This window comes from Aureobasidium pullulans, assembly GCF_000721785.1.
Source record: "Aureobasidium pullulans EXF-150 unplaced genomic scaffold scaffold_30, whole genome shotgun sequence".
Classification (NCBI taxonomy): Eukaryota; Fungi; Ascomycota; class Dothideomycetes; order Dothideales; family Saccotheciaceae; genus Aureobasidium; species Aureobasidium pullulans.
Window position 1 is genome coordinate 38322 of NW_021941050.1, and position 17384 is coordinate 55705.

Genomic DNA, 17384 nt, shown 5'->3' on the forward strand with positions numbered 1-17384 from the left:
TGAAGCTTGCTACGTCATCAAAGTTCGCGATAAGAGCTGCTTATCAGCTCCGGAGCACCCTAAGTCCGGCCTGATGCATCATGATTCCCCAACTCCGGCTGTGAATGACAATGTAAGGGCCGCGGTGACATGCTCCGCTGCTTGCCGTAGGCTAAAAGGACGGGAATACCAGTAAACTCCGGCCCTCGAAGCTCTGGATTTACGCTCGATGATGAGATCACCGTGTCTTGGGAACGGCTTTTTATGGTGGCTATAAAGATAGGGAAGGTGCGGCCCCCATTAAACGTGCATTGTTTTTGTCCATTGACACCTTTTTATCCCTACAAAACACATACATAACAAATTTCTCACAAAATGTCTGGAACCGATTACAAGTTTGAGGGTTGGCTCGGTCACGATGCTGAGTCCGTCAAGGGCAACATGAAGTGGGGTGAATTCGAGCCTAAGCAGTGGTCTGAGGATGATGTCGATATCAAGGTCTCTCACTGTGGTATCTGCGGTTCTGACCTTCACACCTTGAAGAGTGGTTGGGGAGAGACACCATACCGTAAGTGGCCCTGGCTCTTACTACCTTGATGATTGTAATCGCTAACAATTCTGCTCTAGCTTGCTGCGTTGGTCACGAGATTGTTGGCAAGGCCGTCAAGGTCGGAAGCAACGTGAAGCACGTCAAGGTCGGCGACAGAGGTATGGTTCCAATTCGGATTTATCGAAGCTTGACTAGCGTACTGATTGTTTCCCAGTCGGTGTCGGCGCTCAATCCCACAGCTGCGGCAAGTGCGAGGACTGCAAGAACGGCGATCAGAGCCATTGCTTGAACGGAACCAACACATACGGCGACAAGTACAAGGACGGCTCCGGCAAGTCCTACGGTGGCTACGCAACCTACGCCCGTCACCCGGGTGCTTTCACATTCAAGATCCCCGATGGTCTTGATAGCGCCGAGGCCGCTCCCATGCTCTGCGGTGGTGTTACCGTCTACTCGCCATTGAAGAACTACGGTGCCGGACCTGGAAAGAAGGTCGGCATCGTCGGTGTCGGTGGTCTTGGTCACTTCGGTGTCCTGTTCGCCAAGGCCCTTGGAGCTGATGAAGTTGTCGGTATCTCTCGTAAGGCAGAAAAGAAGGACGATGTCCTTAAGCTCGGTGCCGACAGATACATCGCTACCGACGACGACGACAAGTGGGTTGAGCACAACAGACGTTCCCTTGACCTCATCGTCTCGACCGTCTCATCTGGCAAGATGCCTCTCGATGGCTACCTCGCCCTGCTGAAGACCAAGGGCACTCTCATCCAGGTCGGTGCTCCCGACGGTGGTGAGCTCCCCAACGTCAACGCCTTCACCCTCATCATCAACGGTATCAAGATCGGTGGTAGCGCTATTGGCAGCCCCGAGGAGATCAACGAGATGCTCCAATTGGCCGCCGACAAGCAGATTCACCCCTGGATCCAGAAGCGTCCCATGAAGGATGCAAACGCCGCCATCGTCGATATGGAGGCTGGCAAGGCTCGTTACCGTTACGTCCTTTGCAACGACGAGTAAACGCATTATGACACGACTTTTTGGAAAAGCCTTCATTGGAAAGAAGGATAAACTCTTGAAATCTTGAACCTAGATAGAGGTAGATGCTTTGGTATGAAATACACATCATGACATTGAACAAACAAATCCGTCCCGTGGTTCCTCAAAGAACGTATCTGAAGTGGAGATTCTCCTTGTCGGTGAGGTCCTGGAAGGCAAGTCGATCAGCATCGTCTTCATTGAGGTCAAGCCCATCCCTTCGCTTGTTTTCGCGCCACATAACGTAGGACAATGTCAGGGAAGCAGTAATAGTGATGCAGTAGAAGATAATTAAGCCAGTCCAAAGCTCAGGGTAGTGTTGACGGCGAGTCTCGCTCTTGATAAGCTGCGGACCAACAATATTACCGACACAGTATGCGACAAAGATTGCAGCACTCATGAAACTCTTCTTCGTCGCACCGGCAACATTCGACATACCCAGTGCGATGATCAGCGAGACCACAGGTCCGAAGAAGCCGATGATTGAGTAGCCTACTACAGGCGCAGCGGCATGGTGAGTCCAGTCTGCTTTCCAGATCATAGCACAACCAGCGATGACCGGAAGACAGCAGATGACCAGGATGATGATTCTGACGTTTCGAATATAGAGAGGTATGAATCCGGCAAGTAGAATACCCAGCCAGCTGATACCTCCAACAGGGAATTGCAAGAGGATGGACTGTAGAGTATTCCAGCCGAACGTGCTGACGATCAAAGGTCCAAAGCCAGCGACAGCACCATTGACAGTGTAAGCGCACATCATCATGATGAAGACGAGGTAGACTTTGATGTCTAGTAGCGCTTCCTTAATCTGATACATCTTGATCTCCTTGCAGCGGACTCCAGTCTGACCCTTGCGAAGTCTCTCAACAGCAACAATACGCTCTTCGGGAGTCAAGAACCAAGCGCTTACTGGCGAGTTTGGAACCAGAAAACACCAGCCACCGAAGATGATGGTCAGAGCTCCAGCAAGCAGATAGATATATTGCCAGCGTGTGAGGTCGCCTCCAGTGATCTGACCAAAGCCATAGTTCAAAGCACTTCCGATGATGGTGAAGAGTCCAGTTCCAGAAAACCACCAGGCTTGCCTGAAGGTTTGCTCGCGCTGAGTGTAGTAGCCAGACACAATGCAAGAGAAGCCAGTAGGGATGATACTCTCCACAAAGCCCAGAGCGAATCTCTGCACAAACAATCCACGCCAATCTTGGACCGCCGCAGTCAACATGCAAATACCGCCCCAAAGCACAACGATCGGACCAAGAATCTTGCCGATATTGAACTTCTGTAAAGCAAAACTCATCGGATACAGCCCACAAAGCATTCCGAAGTAGAACAAACTCGTCGCCCAACTCAATCGATCCGTGCTCGTCGTTGGCGGAGTAGTCGTGCGATCAACAACCGTAAGATGCAAGTCGGTAGTCATCCCGAATAGAGCTGCACTTCCCAAGATGGCTTTGTCGTAGTATACGAGTCCATATCCAATGACCATTGGTGGCATTAGAAAGAGGTCGATCTTTCTGACAACTCGGCGTTCGAGAGCCGGGTCGATTGCTCGAGCCCTGTCGCCAGCTAGTGCTAAAGCTTCATCTTTTGTTCCTGTAGCATCTGTTGTTGATGTTTCGGCAGACGCTCGCACCGGCGACTTTTCCCGTAGTTGAGCTTCTGAAGCTTCCATCACGACCCTGAGGATAGTAACTCGCAATAATGAGTGCCTGAGGCAATAATTTTGGCTTTGGTCGACTGGTCCGACACTTACAAAGTATTGGACCTACCTTCTGGACATATATGTGGTTATAATCGTGACTCAATGCATGAAAATTTTGCTGAGATCCCACCTTGGTGGTTGCTTGCCGTGTTTAGCCAAGTCGAAGGATTGGCTTCCCAGCCTTGTCGGGGGATGTTTTCTTCGAATTTCTTGAGACCTCCGGCTTCTCCGGCTAAATGCGGCCGATGGCGGAGCTTGCACCTTCCTCACCAAACTTCTTCAACTTCAACACCTAGTGGTATGTGAAGACATTGTCCTGACCGTATGAACGGATCATCCAAGTCGTGGGTTGTCGATCGATTCTGGCGACTCTCAGCGAGCGTCGAGGTCAATGCGACATGTCCGCTTTGGAGAAATTCACCAGCTTCCGCGAACCACTCGTAAATTCGAAAGGACAATCGTGAAGATTCGCCAGCGCTGTATAAATGCAAGCACGTGGACTGATTCGTGTGCTTGAGACTCGGTTATCTTTACACCACGACAGCTCGTCCCACGGTATGAGGTAACCTCGTGCCCAGTTCACTGGAGAGAACATCCGTCTCATCGATCCTCCAAGGTTTTGGTCCGCATGAATAGGTCGGCACTACACTCTCATAGATTCCGATCTAAATATTACAGCAAGAGAGATAAGAGAGTGGAAGCTAGCAACGATGCCGTAGCTCTGCAGAGGAGTTTAACAGCGTGAAACGCTGCGGAAGCAAATTGGATCCGGAACACATTGCGATGCATACTCTCACTGCCTCGCCCATGGATACGAGCACAACGAAAGAGTAGACTCCCAACTTGTCTCGGCCCAAGGAACTCGATCTGGAAGCCTCGAAGTCTGCGGCCAAGTTTTCTGAACGTCGTGGAAGTTCGCGTCAGCCCTGTCATGTGCACTGAGACATACGAGCGTTTGAGTCAAACCTGTCAGGCTTGAAAAACATACGAACGCTTGCGTCAGCCCTGTCACCGTTGCCCACCGAGGATCTTCAATTCGTGTTAAGCCCTGGAGTATGCCACCGAACAGTGACCGTACTCTGATCTTTTGTAGGTTCTCTAGGATATTATTGCAACAAAGCTGTATTGTGTTCATACAGACACTGACATCAAACAAGCACATTCAGGTTGTAGCAGCTTTCAAAGTCCCTCCATAGATGCCGTGCTACACCACACCTAGCCGGCCATAAAACTGCGATGCAGCCAATCATTGCCGCAACTTTGTATGAGAAAGGCTCTCCGTATTCCTGAACCTTGAGGCAAGTTCGGAGGGACCAAGCTTGTCATCGACAGCCTTACAAGGCTGGAATCAGACAGAGTGTAGGAAGTTGTGCCTGGTATCTCGCGGCGTCTCCGCTCAAGACACTTTGGGCTCCATACCGGACCTCAGTCTTGGGCCAAGGGCTTGTCGTGTTCGAACTCTACAGATCTTGGGTTTTGAATTGTCACCACATCGGCGTAGTGGGAAGTCAGATATAAAGTATGAAGGTATCTGCTTCAAAACACTCACCCATAACCATCCATTACCTATCTTCTTCTACCCCTAAGAATATTCTCGTCGCCTACACCATGAAGCGCGGTATTGCTGCTCTGGCATCTCTTGCCTCACTAGTCAGCGCCCAATCGATCAACATCACCGGTATCCCTGTCGCTACCCCGACTGGCGTTTTCAATCTTCCAGTTGTCTATGCTACGGCTGGTCAACCTGCAGTCACTGCAACCACCTTGGCTGTTTCTGCCACCGCATCTTCCGATCCCAGCGCAACTAGTCTGATCGATGCTGCAGCCCGTGCATCTGTGGGTGCTTCCAGTGTCCAAAGGCGTCGCATGAGAAAGCGTGACGGTACTTGTGCACCTCAACCCAGCGGTATTACCCATCAGTCATCTCCTGATACCCCTGCTGGTTTTGTCGCCGACCCGTACTATGCTCAAGCCGCCAACAATGCAGCCGCCCCAGCTGGATATACCGCTATGTTCACCAACCTGAATGCCTCCAACTCGGCCAATCAGTACATGGGCTACACTTTGTTGCCTTCACACGACGTACAGAGCTGTGCCAGTAAGTGCTCTGCCATCACTGGATGCAACTCGGTCAACATCTACTTCGAGCGTGATCCTACCGTAAGCTCTGTTTCCTTCTCAAAGTTGTTTAACACTAACCAGTGACTTAGCTCGATCCCAACGCAATCAATTGCCCCAACCCCGCCTCCACAATCAACGTGAAGTGTGTATTTTGGGGTGATGTCGTCGGCCTCGTCAACGCGAACAACTATGGCCAATGGCGTAACTCCTTCCAAGTCCTGATTGCCGGCAGCAACGGATATGTCAGCAACGCTCTTCTACCCAAGCCCACCAGCTCTTCTAGTGCTGTCCCCACCTCGTCAGCCACAAGCACTTCTTCCACCATTGTATCTTCCTCCTCTTCCGCCATTTCTTCTGCAGCAGCACCCACTCTGTCTATCCTGAGTGCCTTCTTCGGTCAAAAAGATGTCACTTCGCTCGCTCAGACAAAGCTCAAGTCCGGCAATGGATACTACCTCGACACCTTCAACCTCGTCCCCACTCTCGGCGTGGACCCGTGGGTTGGCAACCCCAAGCTCATCACCCTTCTGTACATGAACGGTACCACTCTCCGCACCTTCGCCATCTCCGAAGCCGAAGGTCGCGACTCTCTATTCCCCACCTACACCAACTGCGACGGCTGGAACTGCGTAGGCAACGCCGTCACCGTTGCTCCTCCCGCCAACTCCCCCATCAAACTCGTCTCTGTGGTCTATGGTGACAAGCAAATCACTCAAAAGAGTGTTTACACTTACATCTACAACCAAGCTATATCAAAAACTACTATGAATGTGGGTAGCTGGTTGTTTGGCTATAACCCTGTTCTGATCACTAGACCTGGGTACAAGGCTAGTTGTGTGATTTGGTATTATTCTGCTGCGGATGATTTTCAGACTTTGAGAGCGTTTACTGGAAAGGATAATGTTGCTGCTGATGGCGATAGATTTGCTTGGAATGGGTCGGACTTTGCTTTGGTCTAGCAGTAATGTGTAGATAGAGAATACTCGGGTGTTTTTGATTTCTCCATGTGCTTCTTGATTGTCCCAATACCGGGTGTAGAATAATGATGCATGAGAACTCCGCAAGGAGATCTTTATCCGGCCCTAGCGACAAGTCACAACTCCTGGAGCCCCAGCCTCCGAAGCGACTCTTGCGCTCGCATGTGAAGATACTCCCTTGCCAATACGCCCGTCCAACCTGTCCAGCTCAGTTTCTCAAATCAAGTCGCTTGACCAAGACCTTCCAGCTCGATCTTCGCATCCCAAAGCTTGACCCAACCATGCAGCTAAGCTCAGCGGAAAACGATCATCAATCTCCTCTTGACATGCCTTTCAATCTCATTGAAATCCAAACAGATACAAGCTGCCACCTGATGATCTTGTCGCCATGATCAAATAGTCAAACTCAACCATTTCCTCAAATTCAACCATTTCCGCCCGGAAGTATGTGTTGACATGGCGGCTGTGCCTTGATCCACGCTAATAGTCCAGACAGTTACTGAAGTGTGTTCCGATCTCTCTCTTGACATGCTTCAGCGAGTTCGTGCCGAGACAAACGATACCAGGGATCGTTATCTGCAGTTTTGGTCCTCTCGTAGACTTGGATGACGTGCTCTAGTAGCTCAATGCCTCGATCTGCTTGCTCATCTTCGATGTATACTTTCGCAAGCTCGCACTGCGCTACAAGACTAAGACGATGGTCTTCATCAACGCCTTGCCAGGCTTGTACGACGTGCTCTAGTAGCTTAATGCCTCTTTCGGCCTGTCTATCTTNGAATCGCAACGACGTGTTCTAGTAGCTTGATAGCATCTTCGACTTGTTCGTTCTCTCGATATGCTATAGCTAGCTCTTGCTGCGATGCAAGTCGGTCAGGATGGGTCTCCTCGAGATCTTCGACCCGTACAACATGTTCCAGAAGCTCGATGGCCTTCGAACTATGCCGGTCTCTATTGTACACAAAAGCAAGTGTGTACTCCAGCCTGAGAGCCAAGTTGTCTGCTGCGGAACTGGCTCTGACGACGTCGAGAGCGTGTTCTAGCAGCTCGATTGCCTTCTTGTAGTGTCCATTTCCACAATAATAATGCCCAAAATCGATGGCACTGTTTCCTACCAATACATAGTCCAAAAAGCCGTCCTTCGGTAGAGCTTTCATGGAACCAACCAGTATATCGACATGATTCAAAAGCTCTTGGGTCACCTCGACGCCTGCGACCATGGTGGCCTCGAGTGCCGTGACTGTTCCGACAAAACAGAGAGACCCCTCAAGGGTTTCTTGCCGCAAATTTGACTTCATTCGGATTTGGAGCCAGTCTCGTATGACTGGATGAATGCTAAACCAGGTACCTGTGTCTCCAGAGTAGTTGCCAGTGTTACTAACAAGTGAGAGCTCCTCCAGATTTCGGATGACTTTGTGAAATCGAGAACCATTCCACTTTGGCCGAGTCTCATGGACATCGCTCGCGCTGTCTTCCGATTCAATTCCCGTAAACGCGTTGAACCAGACGGATGATTCCGGCTCGTTTGTGTAGAATTTGCGGAACACATGCTCTCCGATCCGTAGTGGCTGAAGGAACGCAGATATGCTCAGAAATCGAGTTATCCACTCTTTCCGATCTTGATTGTCAGGTTCAATCTGTTGGAAACTCATTTCCCATGTGGTGTAAGCAGTGAGGGCTGTTTGCTTCTCTGAGTTGTTCAAGTGCGTGTGGTATTCCCATGTATCCTCTTCATAATGCTGCAGAATTTGGGCTTTGCGACTCTCGTATTCTGCCATGAAATCTGAGATTGATAACTTGTGGAAAGAGATATAGGCCGCGGCTTGATCAATAGCGAGTGCAAGACCACCCAGTCGCTGGAGGAGTTCGGATCGTTCTTGCTCGGTGGTATCGATCAGCTTGTTCTGCAAGAGAACTTGACCACCATCATGCTCCATGGATGGGACAGCTAGAAAGTTTCCTCGTCCAGGCCGTGCGTAACCACGCGACGATTCGTGACGGCTGGTGAGAATGATGAGGCCGCGCCCATCTAAACAAGTCAGCCTTAACGAACGACTAGGTGTTGAAAGAAGGCTGCTCACTTGTAGGCAGATATGGTCGCAATTTGTAGCTGGAGAGATCATCATAGTTGTCAAAGACGAATAACCACTCTTCTTCCAGATTGGCGAGCTTCTTCTGAACGAGATCAATTTTCTCGTCTCTACCTTGCGGACCAGCTGCGGCTGATGGGTCGAACTTCTTTGCGATTCTTTCGAACCCGCCTTGGACGGAGGCGTCCGAGGTAGCGTCAATCCAAAAGATAGCTTGAAATCGTGAACGTGAGCGCCGACAATATTCCAGGGCAATCTGACTTTTCCCTTGACCACCCATGGCTTGCAGCACGAAGAGGGGTGGCTTGGGGGTAGCCGTCGTATCTGTGATCCGTGGGCAAGCATCGTTAATTCGTTTCAGGATCTTCTCGCGTCCCGAGAAAGATGAGACCGCGGTAGGTGGAATATCGTAGAAGGTCCGCCGAGCTATCTTCGCTTGTGACAGACATTGTGCGACACGGGCAAGATATTCCTTAACATGTCAGCAAACAACATGCTGGATTGCTACAATGCACATACCCGCTGCACTGTAGCGAAGGACTCGTCTGTTTTTTCTGCAAAGATTCAGCTAAGGTTTTAATTCCTCATGCAAAGTCTTCGATGTACACACTCTGCTTCAGGCTCAAATTGCCAACACAGTCTCGCACTCGGGACTTCTGTCCTGTATGGGTCAAATATGCCTCCGAAGCTGCTTGGATCGCTCCTTCCATCTCATATTCGGCAAGCCCCATACCCTGCAGTCCTTGCTCGACATTGAAGCGGAAGTATCGCTTCTCATCGAAATGTCTGGCCCATCTCGCGATAAACTTCCGATCTGTGGCTTCAGTCTCAGTCGCAATTTGAGGTACCGTGCCACCAAGGAATCCGGGCACGCCGTCTTTGAATGGCTCTATACCTGGATTACCTGTTCCGATGGAGATGAAACATTTAACAAGAGGCTGCAGCTCGCGCATATCAGGGCTCCAGATATTTGTGGCTTCACCCTCCACCTCGTCTACGGGATTGTTCGCGCCAAAGGCCCCGTCAGCGAAGGAGCGCTTGCCAATACTCACAGGGGCGAAAAACGTTGTAGCAGCGGATGTAGCGAGTGCAGCCTGGCAGATGGTAGCGGGGACGTTTTGCTCATCTGGGAGACTATAGCTTCGAAGACGGACCATAGCCTTTGTGTGGCGATCGATGGAGCACACGAAGCTAACTTTGTTAGGGCCTTGTCCACATCGAACCCTCGGATACTTACGTCTTGCATCCACGCTCGATCCCATCATCAAACATGGTGTCCTCGGGGAGACCGCTCTGGCTGATGACCTGTTTGATAGCTGCCTCTAACTTCGCGGAGTCAAAGCGCGGCTTGACATTGCCCTTCAAGGTCATGGGGATCTTGCTCAGTTGCACTCCAAACACGGTCGCTATAAGTCCGCTATATGCTTTGATACACTCATCGACGCTCATCTCGAGTCTACCGAGCATAATGGCAATAAGTCTGTGTTGATTGTCAATACAAACACCTCTAAGGCAGGAAAGAAGGATTCATACCCGCCAGTGCTTGTGCCACCTATGAGATCGAACACGTCGCATGGCTTGACCGGAGCAAGCTGTTTCTGCTTGCGGCTGTGGTTCAGTCTATCCATTATGCTCTTCAGGATATACAGCGTGGAAAGACCACGCACACCACCGCCGTCGAGCGACAACAGACAAGGGCCAAATGTGTCTCGAGGATTCGAATCCCCGCCGCTTTTCTGTGCCGTGTTTTCGTCCATATCAGATTCTCAGGTTTTGGAGCGAAACAACAAGAAATCGTCCGCCATGGGTAAGATACGACTTATGAGCTCGAAGGTAGCTGACCGACTCCACCCCCCTCAGGAGGTATGCAGTACTGTGTGGTATCATGAGCCAATCATCGGACACGAAATAGCGAGCATTGATGCCTGTAAGCGCCTGCGCTTCGCCTCATTGGGGGCGGAATGATCAAGATCCCGATCTCAAAACGCCATCATGCAGACTGTTGATACTCCGCCCTGACCACTGCAGCAGCATCCCATTGGCCCGTGGAAGTTGTCGACAAAGGCTAGCTAGACGGGTGGTGCAGACAGTCAAGGCCCCAAAGCCGTCGACGACTGTGAGGTGGAGCACAGATTGCTCGAAAATCTCCGCATCTTGTCTGATTCTGACAGGGCCACCCTGCTCAAAGATTGTCATGATATTCTTCGACTGTCAGGAGCGTTTTTATAAGATAAGCTTTATAACATGCTACAAGCATAATCTAAGCTGTAAAGAAAAAGCATTAAAAGAAATAAAATGTGAAACATACGCGAGTTAGGAACAGCAGAGTAGATAAGAACATTGTAACAGCTCTCGATTTCTGGAGCCCTTTCATGTCTATCTATCCTCTAAGATCTCTAAAAACAAGTCTTCAAGTCCAGCATGCGAAGTCCATACTCCATCGAACCTTACAATCTTATACTCGTCATTCCACGTAAATAATCAACACCAATGAATGAAATCAACACTCCCTTACATAACTTTGAGTCTCCCTTGTGGACGAGATTTGTAATTACAACATCCAAGTCTTGTCAAGAGCAAGACAAAACGGACAATGTCGTTTACCTCAAGGCAGATATGAAGAGGAGTAGAAGTCATGTACATGTTGTCATGAGCTTTCGCATTCCCATCTTCCTATATACATCGACAAAGCCTCGTTTCTTTCTACAAAGCTTTGAGCAAAAAAAAAGCAACCCATCCTTCTCTTCATGACTTCCCAAAAAAGCGCCTTTGACACAACCATATCTCGCGGTCGTGGAATTATGGAAAAGAGAATAGAAAAGAAAAAACGCCGTGGAAATGCGTGGGTCGGTCAGGTAGTGAGAAGGGTGATGTGCTTCGAGCTCCTGAACGCCCACGTCCGCCATGCTGGGGGATAAGAACATTAATTCGCCTTCTCTTCGTGTGGTTTCTCCTTCTCTTCGTTCGTGTTTCTTTCTTCTTCGTCTTGGTTCTTCTGAGTGTCGTCGTTTCGGTCGTGGTATTATTCTCATCGGTGGCGTGATGGGCGTCTGTCATCTCTCGTTCCTCTCGTACGTCTGTCATCAGAGCTTGCACTGCCTGTAAATCTGTTAGCGTGACTCGAAGATTTGCTGAAGACTTGGTCAAACTCACTCTCACTAGTGTAGTAATCACTATACGAAGCATCCGTATAGGCACTGCTGTAATCACTCTTCTCATCACGTCTGCGATCATGCTTCCTCTTCAAGCCCAGCACACCAGCCAAGGCAGCAAGACCTGCACCAACTCCGAGCAATTCATTGAACTTGCTCTTCTTCTTTTCGCGGCGGGGAGGTTCGGAGCCAGGCCATCTTCTATCAGGTCGGCTGCCGGCGTATGCTGCTCCTCCTGCGCCGCCGTAGGATGTGTGGTGGTGGGATTCGATGACTTCGGTGCGTTCGGTACGTCTGTTCTTCTTGCGGCCGAAGATTGCGACCCAGAGGGTTCGGGCGCAGCAGAAGAGGCAGAGAAGGGAAAGCAAGATGAGGCCGGCGATAACACCAATCACGATTCCAGCGATGGCACCTCCTGAGAGACCGCCCGAGTTTACAGCTTGTGCTCCAGTGAGGGTGACATTGGCGCCGGTCGCGACGGGAGCGAGGAAGGGGACAGTGGTTGTCGGGGAAGAGGTTGCTGTAACGATTACCAAGGTGCTACTTGTTGGTAGGATAGCGGGAGAAATACCGGCTGAGCTGCCTGAGCTGATTTTAGAGCTGGCTCCTGCAGCGGCTGCGCATTGTCCAGAGGTTACGCAGTATTGGTTGCTTGCACAGCATATGCTGCCACAAGAAGACTCGCCGTTGTTCCAGTTACAGCTGACAGAGGCAGCAGTGGGTGATGCTACGGCGGAGGAAGGAGCAACCCAAACAGATGTAGCTACTCCGCCTCCTCCTCCAACAACAGCAGTAGTCGATGCATCACCACACCAAGAACTTCCAGTACTGTATTTGGTGATGATGTCTGTCTCAGTATGTGTCTCTACCCAGGTGCTCGTCCAGTATTTCCAGTAGCCGGTCGTCTCACTCTGTGCGGGAGCTGTTGTGGATGCGCATTGGGCTTGGTTGTTGGCGTCTGTGTAGCACGATTGTCCTCCAGTACAGCATATTTGACCGGACCAACCGCAAGGGGTTTCGCAGTTGCCTCTTCCGAAAAGTGAGTTGAGTGACAAACCGCTGATACCAAGTTCCTTGGGGATGAGAGGATTTGCCAATGTCGGACTGATTGTGATGGCGATGACGGCAAGACGAAGCAGTTGTCGTGAGGTTGAGTTAAGGTCGGAACGTGGTGAGCGCATGGCTGACTCGAGGCCGCGGAATGCCTCGCTGTTGTGGGGGAGGAATGTGCGTAGTGTGGTATAGCCGTTGCAACCCCGCAGTGAGCGTGAATCGATAAGAGCGAATGTTTCTGCTGGATAACAGAAACTTTATCAGCAACGACTGTTTGATCTGAACGGTGCGACGGTGAGCGGATAACGACTGAAGGATAAGATGGAGAAGTGTAGAAAAGGATGTCGCGGGAAGGTGCAGAGGGTCGTGTTGGGTTTATCCTTGTGCGCCTGCAGCTAGTTTTCCAGCCTCCGAAAATGCCCAACCACCTCGATTATCCGACAACAAGATCTGCGCCACGATCTCTTTCACTAGATGCGAGACGAATAACCTGAAATTTGAAAAAGTAAAATAGCCTTGGAAGCAATGCGAGAACTGAAAACGATGCCGCCGACCACCTTGATTTTATCGCGATTGCTCGACTATCCTTTCTTGGCGGTGTGTTTACCTCTGGCATAGCAACATAAAGTGCTCTCGGATGCACCCAGCCGCAACAGAACTTATTAGTCGTTCGCGCCGTCACACGAAACACACGTTGCTGGGTTGATCAGAGGAACAAACAATATTGATTGGAGTACAAGTCTCACCACTGCCGTCATTCACTTGTGTTAATACGAGAAGAATAGAAATTTATTGTCTACTCGAGTAGGAGTTGACTTTACACTACATCCGAAAAAGTTGGGTATGAATATCTGGGACATAAGAAAGAGGGTATCTGAACTGTTCAATCAAACAAGAGAGGTCCATATAAAAGAAAAGAAAAGAAAAGAAAGGAAAATGGCATGGTTCGGAGATGACTGACTTGACCGGTTCTCGTCGTCATGCCTCACATGACAACCAAACATATGTTCAAGTCTTCATAGCATCAGCCAGCGTGTCGGGCTCCATTCGCTAGCAATGTCTGACAGGATGTCAGACATGACTCCAGGATGAGCCATCAAGCCGTGGCCCTCGCCAGGCAGGACGTGGATTTCGCATCCACCGTCGTTCGCTTGTGCATCCTTGTCCTGTAAGCTCCAGTGCAGCGTATTGTATCGGTTCATTTGGTCACCGATCCAGCGAATGTTTTCTACAGGCACGCGTTTGTCTTCGCTCCCGTGTGTGATTACAACCTTTTTGTGCACGTCCACATAACGGAACCCAATGTCTCGGTGTCGCTCGAGACAGACGATCAGATCGGTTGCTGGGTTTGCATCGCGGGTTGCTAGAGTCCACGTTCGTTCCGTCAAGAGAGCGGAATAAGCTGCTTGGTGCTCTCTTGCTGCATGTTCAGCAGCGCTTAATGCCTCGGCGGCAAACATAAGACCGGGATCCATAGGCGAGGCTGTCGCAGAGAGTTTGAGTGAAACCTCTGATGGTTTACGAACGGTCTTGTCACCCTTTTCATCCTCGCATAGCTCGGGCAGAGGGAACATTGTATCGCGAGGCCTTTCAGGTATTACTTGATCCATGAGTATCATGCTTTCCCGTCGTGAGGGAGTCGGGCGCTTTTTCGAATTTCTCCTGCGAGGAGTATCGCGAGGGCTCTCTGAGCCAGAGGTGGGCGAGCCGTTGCCTCTGCCATTGGCTGGTTTGAGAGAAGCTGGAGAGAAAAGATTGCCATTCGCAGCCTTCAAGAATGGCACAGGCAGAACACGAAGGAAGCGTTGACCTCGTGTCAAAGCGGCCATGGGTACATCATCCGGTGATTTGTCTTTCTGGCTGATGTTTTCGAATTGAGAAGGTGGGATCCATGGCGCAAGAAGCTGTACTTTTCCGCGTACACATTGAGGCAAAATCAGTGCGGTCGCCAAAGCATAGATTGCACCCGCGGAATGTGCAATCAAGCTGAATTCAGAGATACCGAGGTGATGAGTTATGGTAACTACATCATCTGGCCAAGCCAAAGGCCCAATATGATCCCTATCACGATGGGCCTGACTTGCGCCAACTCCTGGTCGTTCCGGAGTGATCAACCGAAGCCCCAATGACGACGCTAGATCATCATAGAAAACGCTAACAAATCTTGTAAGACCCATGCCTACGCAGACAATCACAGCGTGACCGTTGGGATCTCCAACCTCGGAGAAGGAAATGATGCGGCCTGTTTGCGGATGCGCTATCTTCTGATTCAATCGTGGGTTGTTGAGAAATGCATTGACTGCCATAGAGACGTTGCTGTTTCGTTCATGCAAGATATCGTCTTCAAGCAGACGGTTCTCACGTGCATCGCTCATAGACTTGCGACGAAATCTGGCATCGTATGATATACGGCGGCTTGACTTTGGTCGTGATTGAATAGTCGAATTGGAATGTGATGTGCTAGGTGGCGACATGTCGAGGCCTTCAATGTCCAGACCGTTCAGAAGGTGAGAGTGAGTCGACTTCCTAGCAACGGCGCGTCTACCAACCGAAGATGAATCATATGGTTGCTCCTCTGCAACATTGGCAATCTGGGTATGGAATGGACGGTAATAATCAGTCGAGGTGGAAAAGGCATTACCGATGGTAGGAGAATCAGGAGGGAAAGAAGACAAGTTTGCAGAGACGTTGGGAGAGTCACGGGAAACGCTAGGTCGACTGCGAACGTTGCTGTCAAAAGGGGAAACCGTTGCAGTGTCTTTGTAGTGAACCACGGAAGAAGATGAGGATAGTTCGTCAAGGCCGAGCATACGGTGAGCCTTTGTCAAATCAGGGACTCTGGCGGCGCCTCTATTGGCGGGACGCTTCTGCTGATCCGGCAATCTCGAGGCGGAAGAAGTTGCCGAGTCATGCACGGACCTTTTGTCGTTCAGTGTCTGCAGAGCCTCAGATTCCATGCGGAGACGATCTTGTTTTTGTTGTCGGAGTTGCCTGATGCGTCTTACTGTTTGGTCTTCCTCGTCCAGGCCTTCGAACATGTCCTTGAGGGCGTCAGCTTTCGATCTGCGACGTGGACCTCGTTCCTCTTTGACTTCCTTGAGAGCCGCCAACGCACGCTTGCTCTTGCTAAGCTTCTTAGCCTTAGGCTTCGTAGGACTAGACAGCTTGTTCAAGGACGAAGAGCGTGGAGGAATGATGGTCGACATTGAAGGCCCAGGAGAAGGATTTGGAAGGGTGCTCCTAGAGGTGCTGACTGGCAAACTTTCGGCTGGAGCCTTGTGTAAAGCACCTCTACTGCTCGAAGAACGAGGATTGGAGTTTGGTTGCCGGTTCATGGAGATGTTGGGGCTGGGTGTAGCCATGTCTTCAAGCACATCCTCCAAGTATAATCTTCCCTTGGAACTCTTTCTAGCTGGATCCTTGGCTTCGAGGCCGAGTTTCGGGCTCAACAGAGCCTGATCGGCTGACTGCTGAGGGTCTTTGTAGGATTTCAGAGTTTCGCGTGAGGTCTGGCGATGCGAAAGTCTTCGGCCGAGTCGCTCAGAGGGCGAGGGGGCGTCCAAAGATAGCTTTGTAGGGGAAGATGAAGATTGTTTCCTGGACCAGCTCTCGACGCTCAGCCTGCTGTTGCTGCGACTGAGTCTTTCTGGACCGTTCAGGGATAGAGATGTTTTTGAGGCTGAGCGTAGGATCTCTCGTAAGCCGTGTAGGGCGGGCGAGGGTGGTGCAGTATGTGTAGATTTTCCTGAGGGGCGCCTCGAGGTACGAATGACGGGAAAGTCAGCGCCGTCGCTATCGTAGTCGTGGTCTTGGATTGGCTGACGGTAGGCGCCGTAGTCCATGCCAAAACTTTGGCTGTGTTTCAGTGGTGGGCGGAGGGAAGGGCTGCTGTAGAAGGATCCGTCATTGTCGTAGTGGTCGGAGGTCGAGACGTAGGCGTAAGAAGCGTGGGTGAAGGGCGATTTGTTTTCGTCGAGGGACGCGATCAGAGACGAGATGACCGGAGGCTCGGACGGCGCATGCTTTGAGACATTGCCCGCAGTCGAGGGCCTCTTGTCGCGACGAGCATCGAACGGACGGTGGAACTGTGCCGACGGCATGTTGGTGGGCGGAGGGCGACTTGGCTGCTGGCACGCACAGGACGACGCGCTACCTCGCTCGTACCTGTGACATGGGACTGCAGGGGCTGATTAAAGATGGACTGGATTGTTTCGGATGCGCCCAGCTGGATTCACGTCGCACAGCCAGTCGACATGCCGCGCCTGTTGTCAAGCCGATGCTCTTGTACTCCGAGGAGCTTGTAGATCAGAGAGAAGCTTCGGACCTGGCCTGAGGGGATGGTGCAACCTTCTCATACCTCCCAACCTGTTCTCTGTTTGCTCATGCCCATCTTGTAAATTAACATTAGGGGTGGGCCCACTCTTCCATGCACACCCCCACCACCGCAAATCGTCAAACACATCAGTCATTTATCCTGCATTCACTCTATCTTTGAAGCCTTCAATGCCTTGATTCGATATGCCTGCTCGACTCGATGACGTCTTGACTTGCAATCCATGTCCATATCATGACCATTCCCTTGTTATTCTCGTTTTACCTCGATGTGAAGAAACAACTTTGCCCTGTCTCAGCCTCACGTGGCCCCGGCGATTGACTTTCGCTAGACGGACCTTGGACCAATCTCCGCTTGCCAACCTCGGGATTCGAGACTGCGCAACGAACCCCACC

At 50.8% G+C, this 17384-nt stretch overlaps 7 protein-coding genes across 7 annotated transcripts; 2 read left to right on the forward strand and 5 right to left on the reverse strand.

Moving 5' to 3' along the window:
• Positions 1 to 227: 227 nt before the first annotated feature.
• Positions 228 to 1665, forward strand: M438DRAFT_349425 (putative zinc-binding alcohol dehydrogenase). Its single transcript, XM_029906396.1, has 3 exons — positions 228 to 547; positions 607 to 687; positions 744 to 1665. The coding sequence occupies exons 1-3, from the start codon at positions 355 to 357 to the stop codon at positions 1541 to 1543; spliced, it is 1074 nt and encodes a 357-aa protein (XP_029755886.1). The 5' UTR covers positions 228 to 354; the 3' UTR covers positions 1544 to 1665.
• M438DRAFT_141230 (MFS general substrate transporter) lies at positions 1615 to 3415 on the reverse strand. Its single transcript, XM_029898883.1, has 2 exons — positions 3334 to 3415; positions 1615 to 3243 (listed from the first exon to the last, which is right to left on the reverse strand). The coding sequence occupies exons 1-2, from the start codon at positions 3342 to 3344 to the stop codon at positions 1686 to 1688; spliced, it is 1569 nt and encodes a 522-aa protein (XP_029755887.1). The 5' UTR covers positions 3345 to 3415; the 3' UTR covers positions 1615 to 1685.
• A 1459-nt stretch (positions 3416 to 4874) lies between these two features.
• M438DRAFT_359366 (uncharacterized protein) lies at positions 4875 to 6346 on the forward strand (the record flags this gene model as incomplete). The annotated part of the gene is made up of 2 exons (XM_029907331.1): positions 4875 to 5426; positions 5477 to 6346. The coding sequence occupies 2 exons, from the start codon at positions 4875 to 4877 to the stop codon at positions 6344 to 6346; spliced, it is 1422 nt and encodes a 473-aa protein (XP_029755888.1).
• A 393-nt stretch (positions 6347 to 6739) lies between these two features.
• On the reverse strand, positions 6740 to 8392 carry M438DRAFT_141237 (uncharacterized protein). The gene has a single exon (XM_029898884.1). The coding sequence runs from the start codon at positions 8296 to 8298 to the stop codon at positions 7132 to 7134; it is 1167 nt and encodes a 388-aa protein (XP_029755889.1). The 5' UTR covers positions 8299 to 8392; the 3' UTR covers positions 6740 to 7131.
• A 643-nt stretch (positions 8393 to 9035) lies between these two features.
• On the reverse strand, positions 9036 to 10079 carry M438DRAFT_283104 (FabD/lysophospholipase-like protein; the record flags this gene model as incomplete). Its single annotated transcript, XM_029901356.1, has 3 exons — positions 9036 to 9642; positions 9689 to 9931; positions 9985 to 10079. The coding sequence occupies 3 exons, from the start codon at positions 10077 to 10079 to the stop codon at positions 9036 to 9038; spliced, it is 945 nt and encodes a 314-aa protein (XP_029755890.1).
• A 1036-nt stretch (positions 10080 to 11115) lies between these two features.
• Positions 11116 to 12977, reverse strand: M438DRAFT_327561 (uncharacterized protein). Its single transcript, XM_029903178.1, has 3 exons — positions 12175 to 12977; positions 11605 to 12123; positions 11116 to 11550 (listed from the first exon to the last, which is right to left on the reverse strand). Exons 1-3 carry the CDS (start codon positions 12782 to 12784, stop codon positions 11480 to 11482), a joined length of 1200 nt encoding a protein of 399 aa, XP_029755891.1. The 5' UTR covers positions 12785 to 12977; the 3' UTR covers positions 11116 to 11479.
• Positions 12978 to 13401: 424 nt separating this feature from the next.
• Positions 13402 to 17229, reverse strand: M438DRAFT_349429 (alpha/beta-hydrolase). The gene has a single exon (XM_029906397.1). The coding sequence runs from the start codon at positions 16754 to 16756 to the stop codon at positions 13673 to 13675; it is 3084 nt and encodes a 1027-aa protein (XP_029755892.1). The 5' UTR covers positions 16757 to 17229; the 3' UTR covers positions 13402 to 13672.
• Positions 17230 to 17384: the final 155 nt, after the last annotated feature.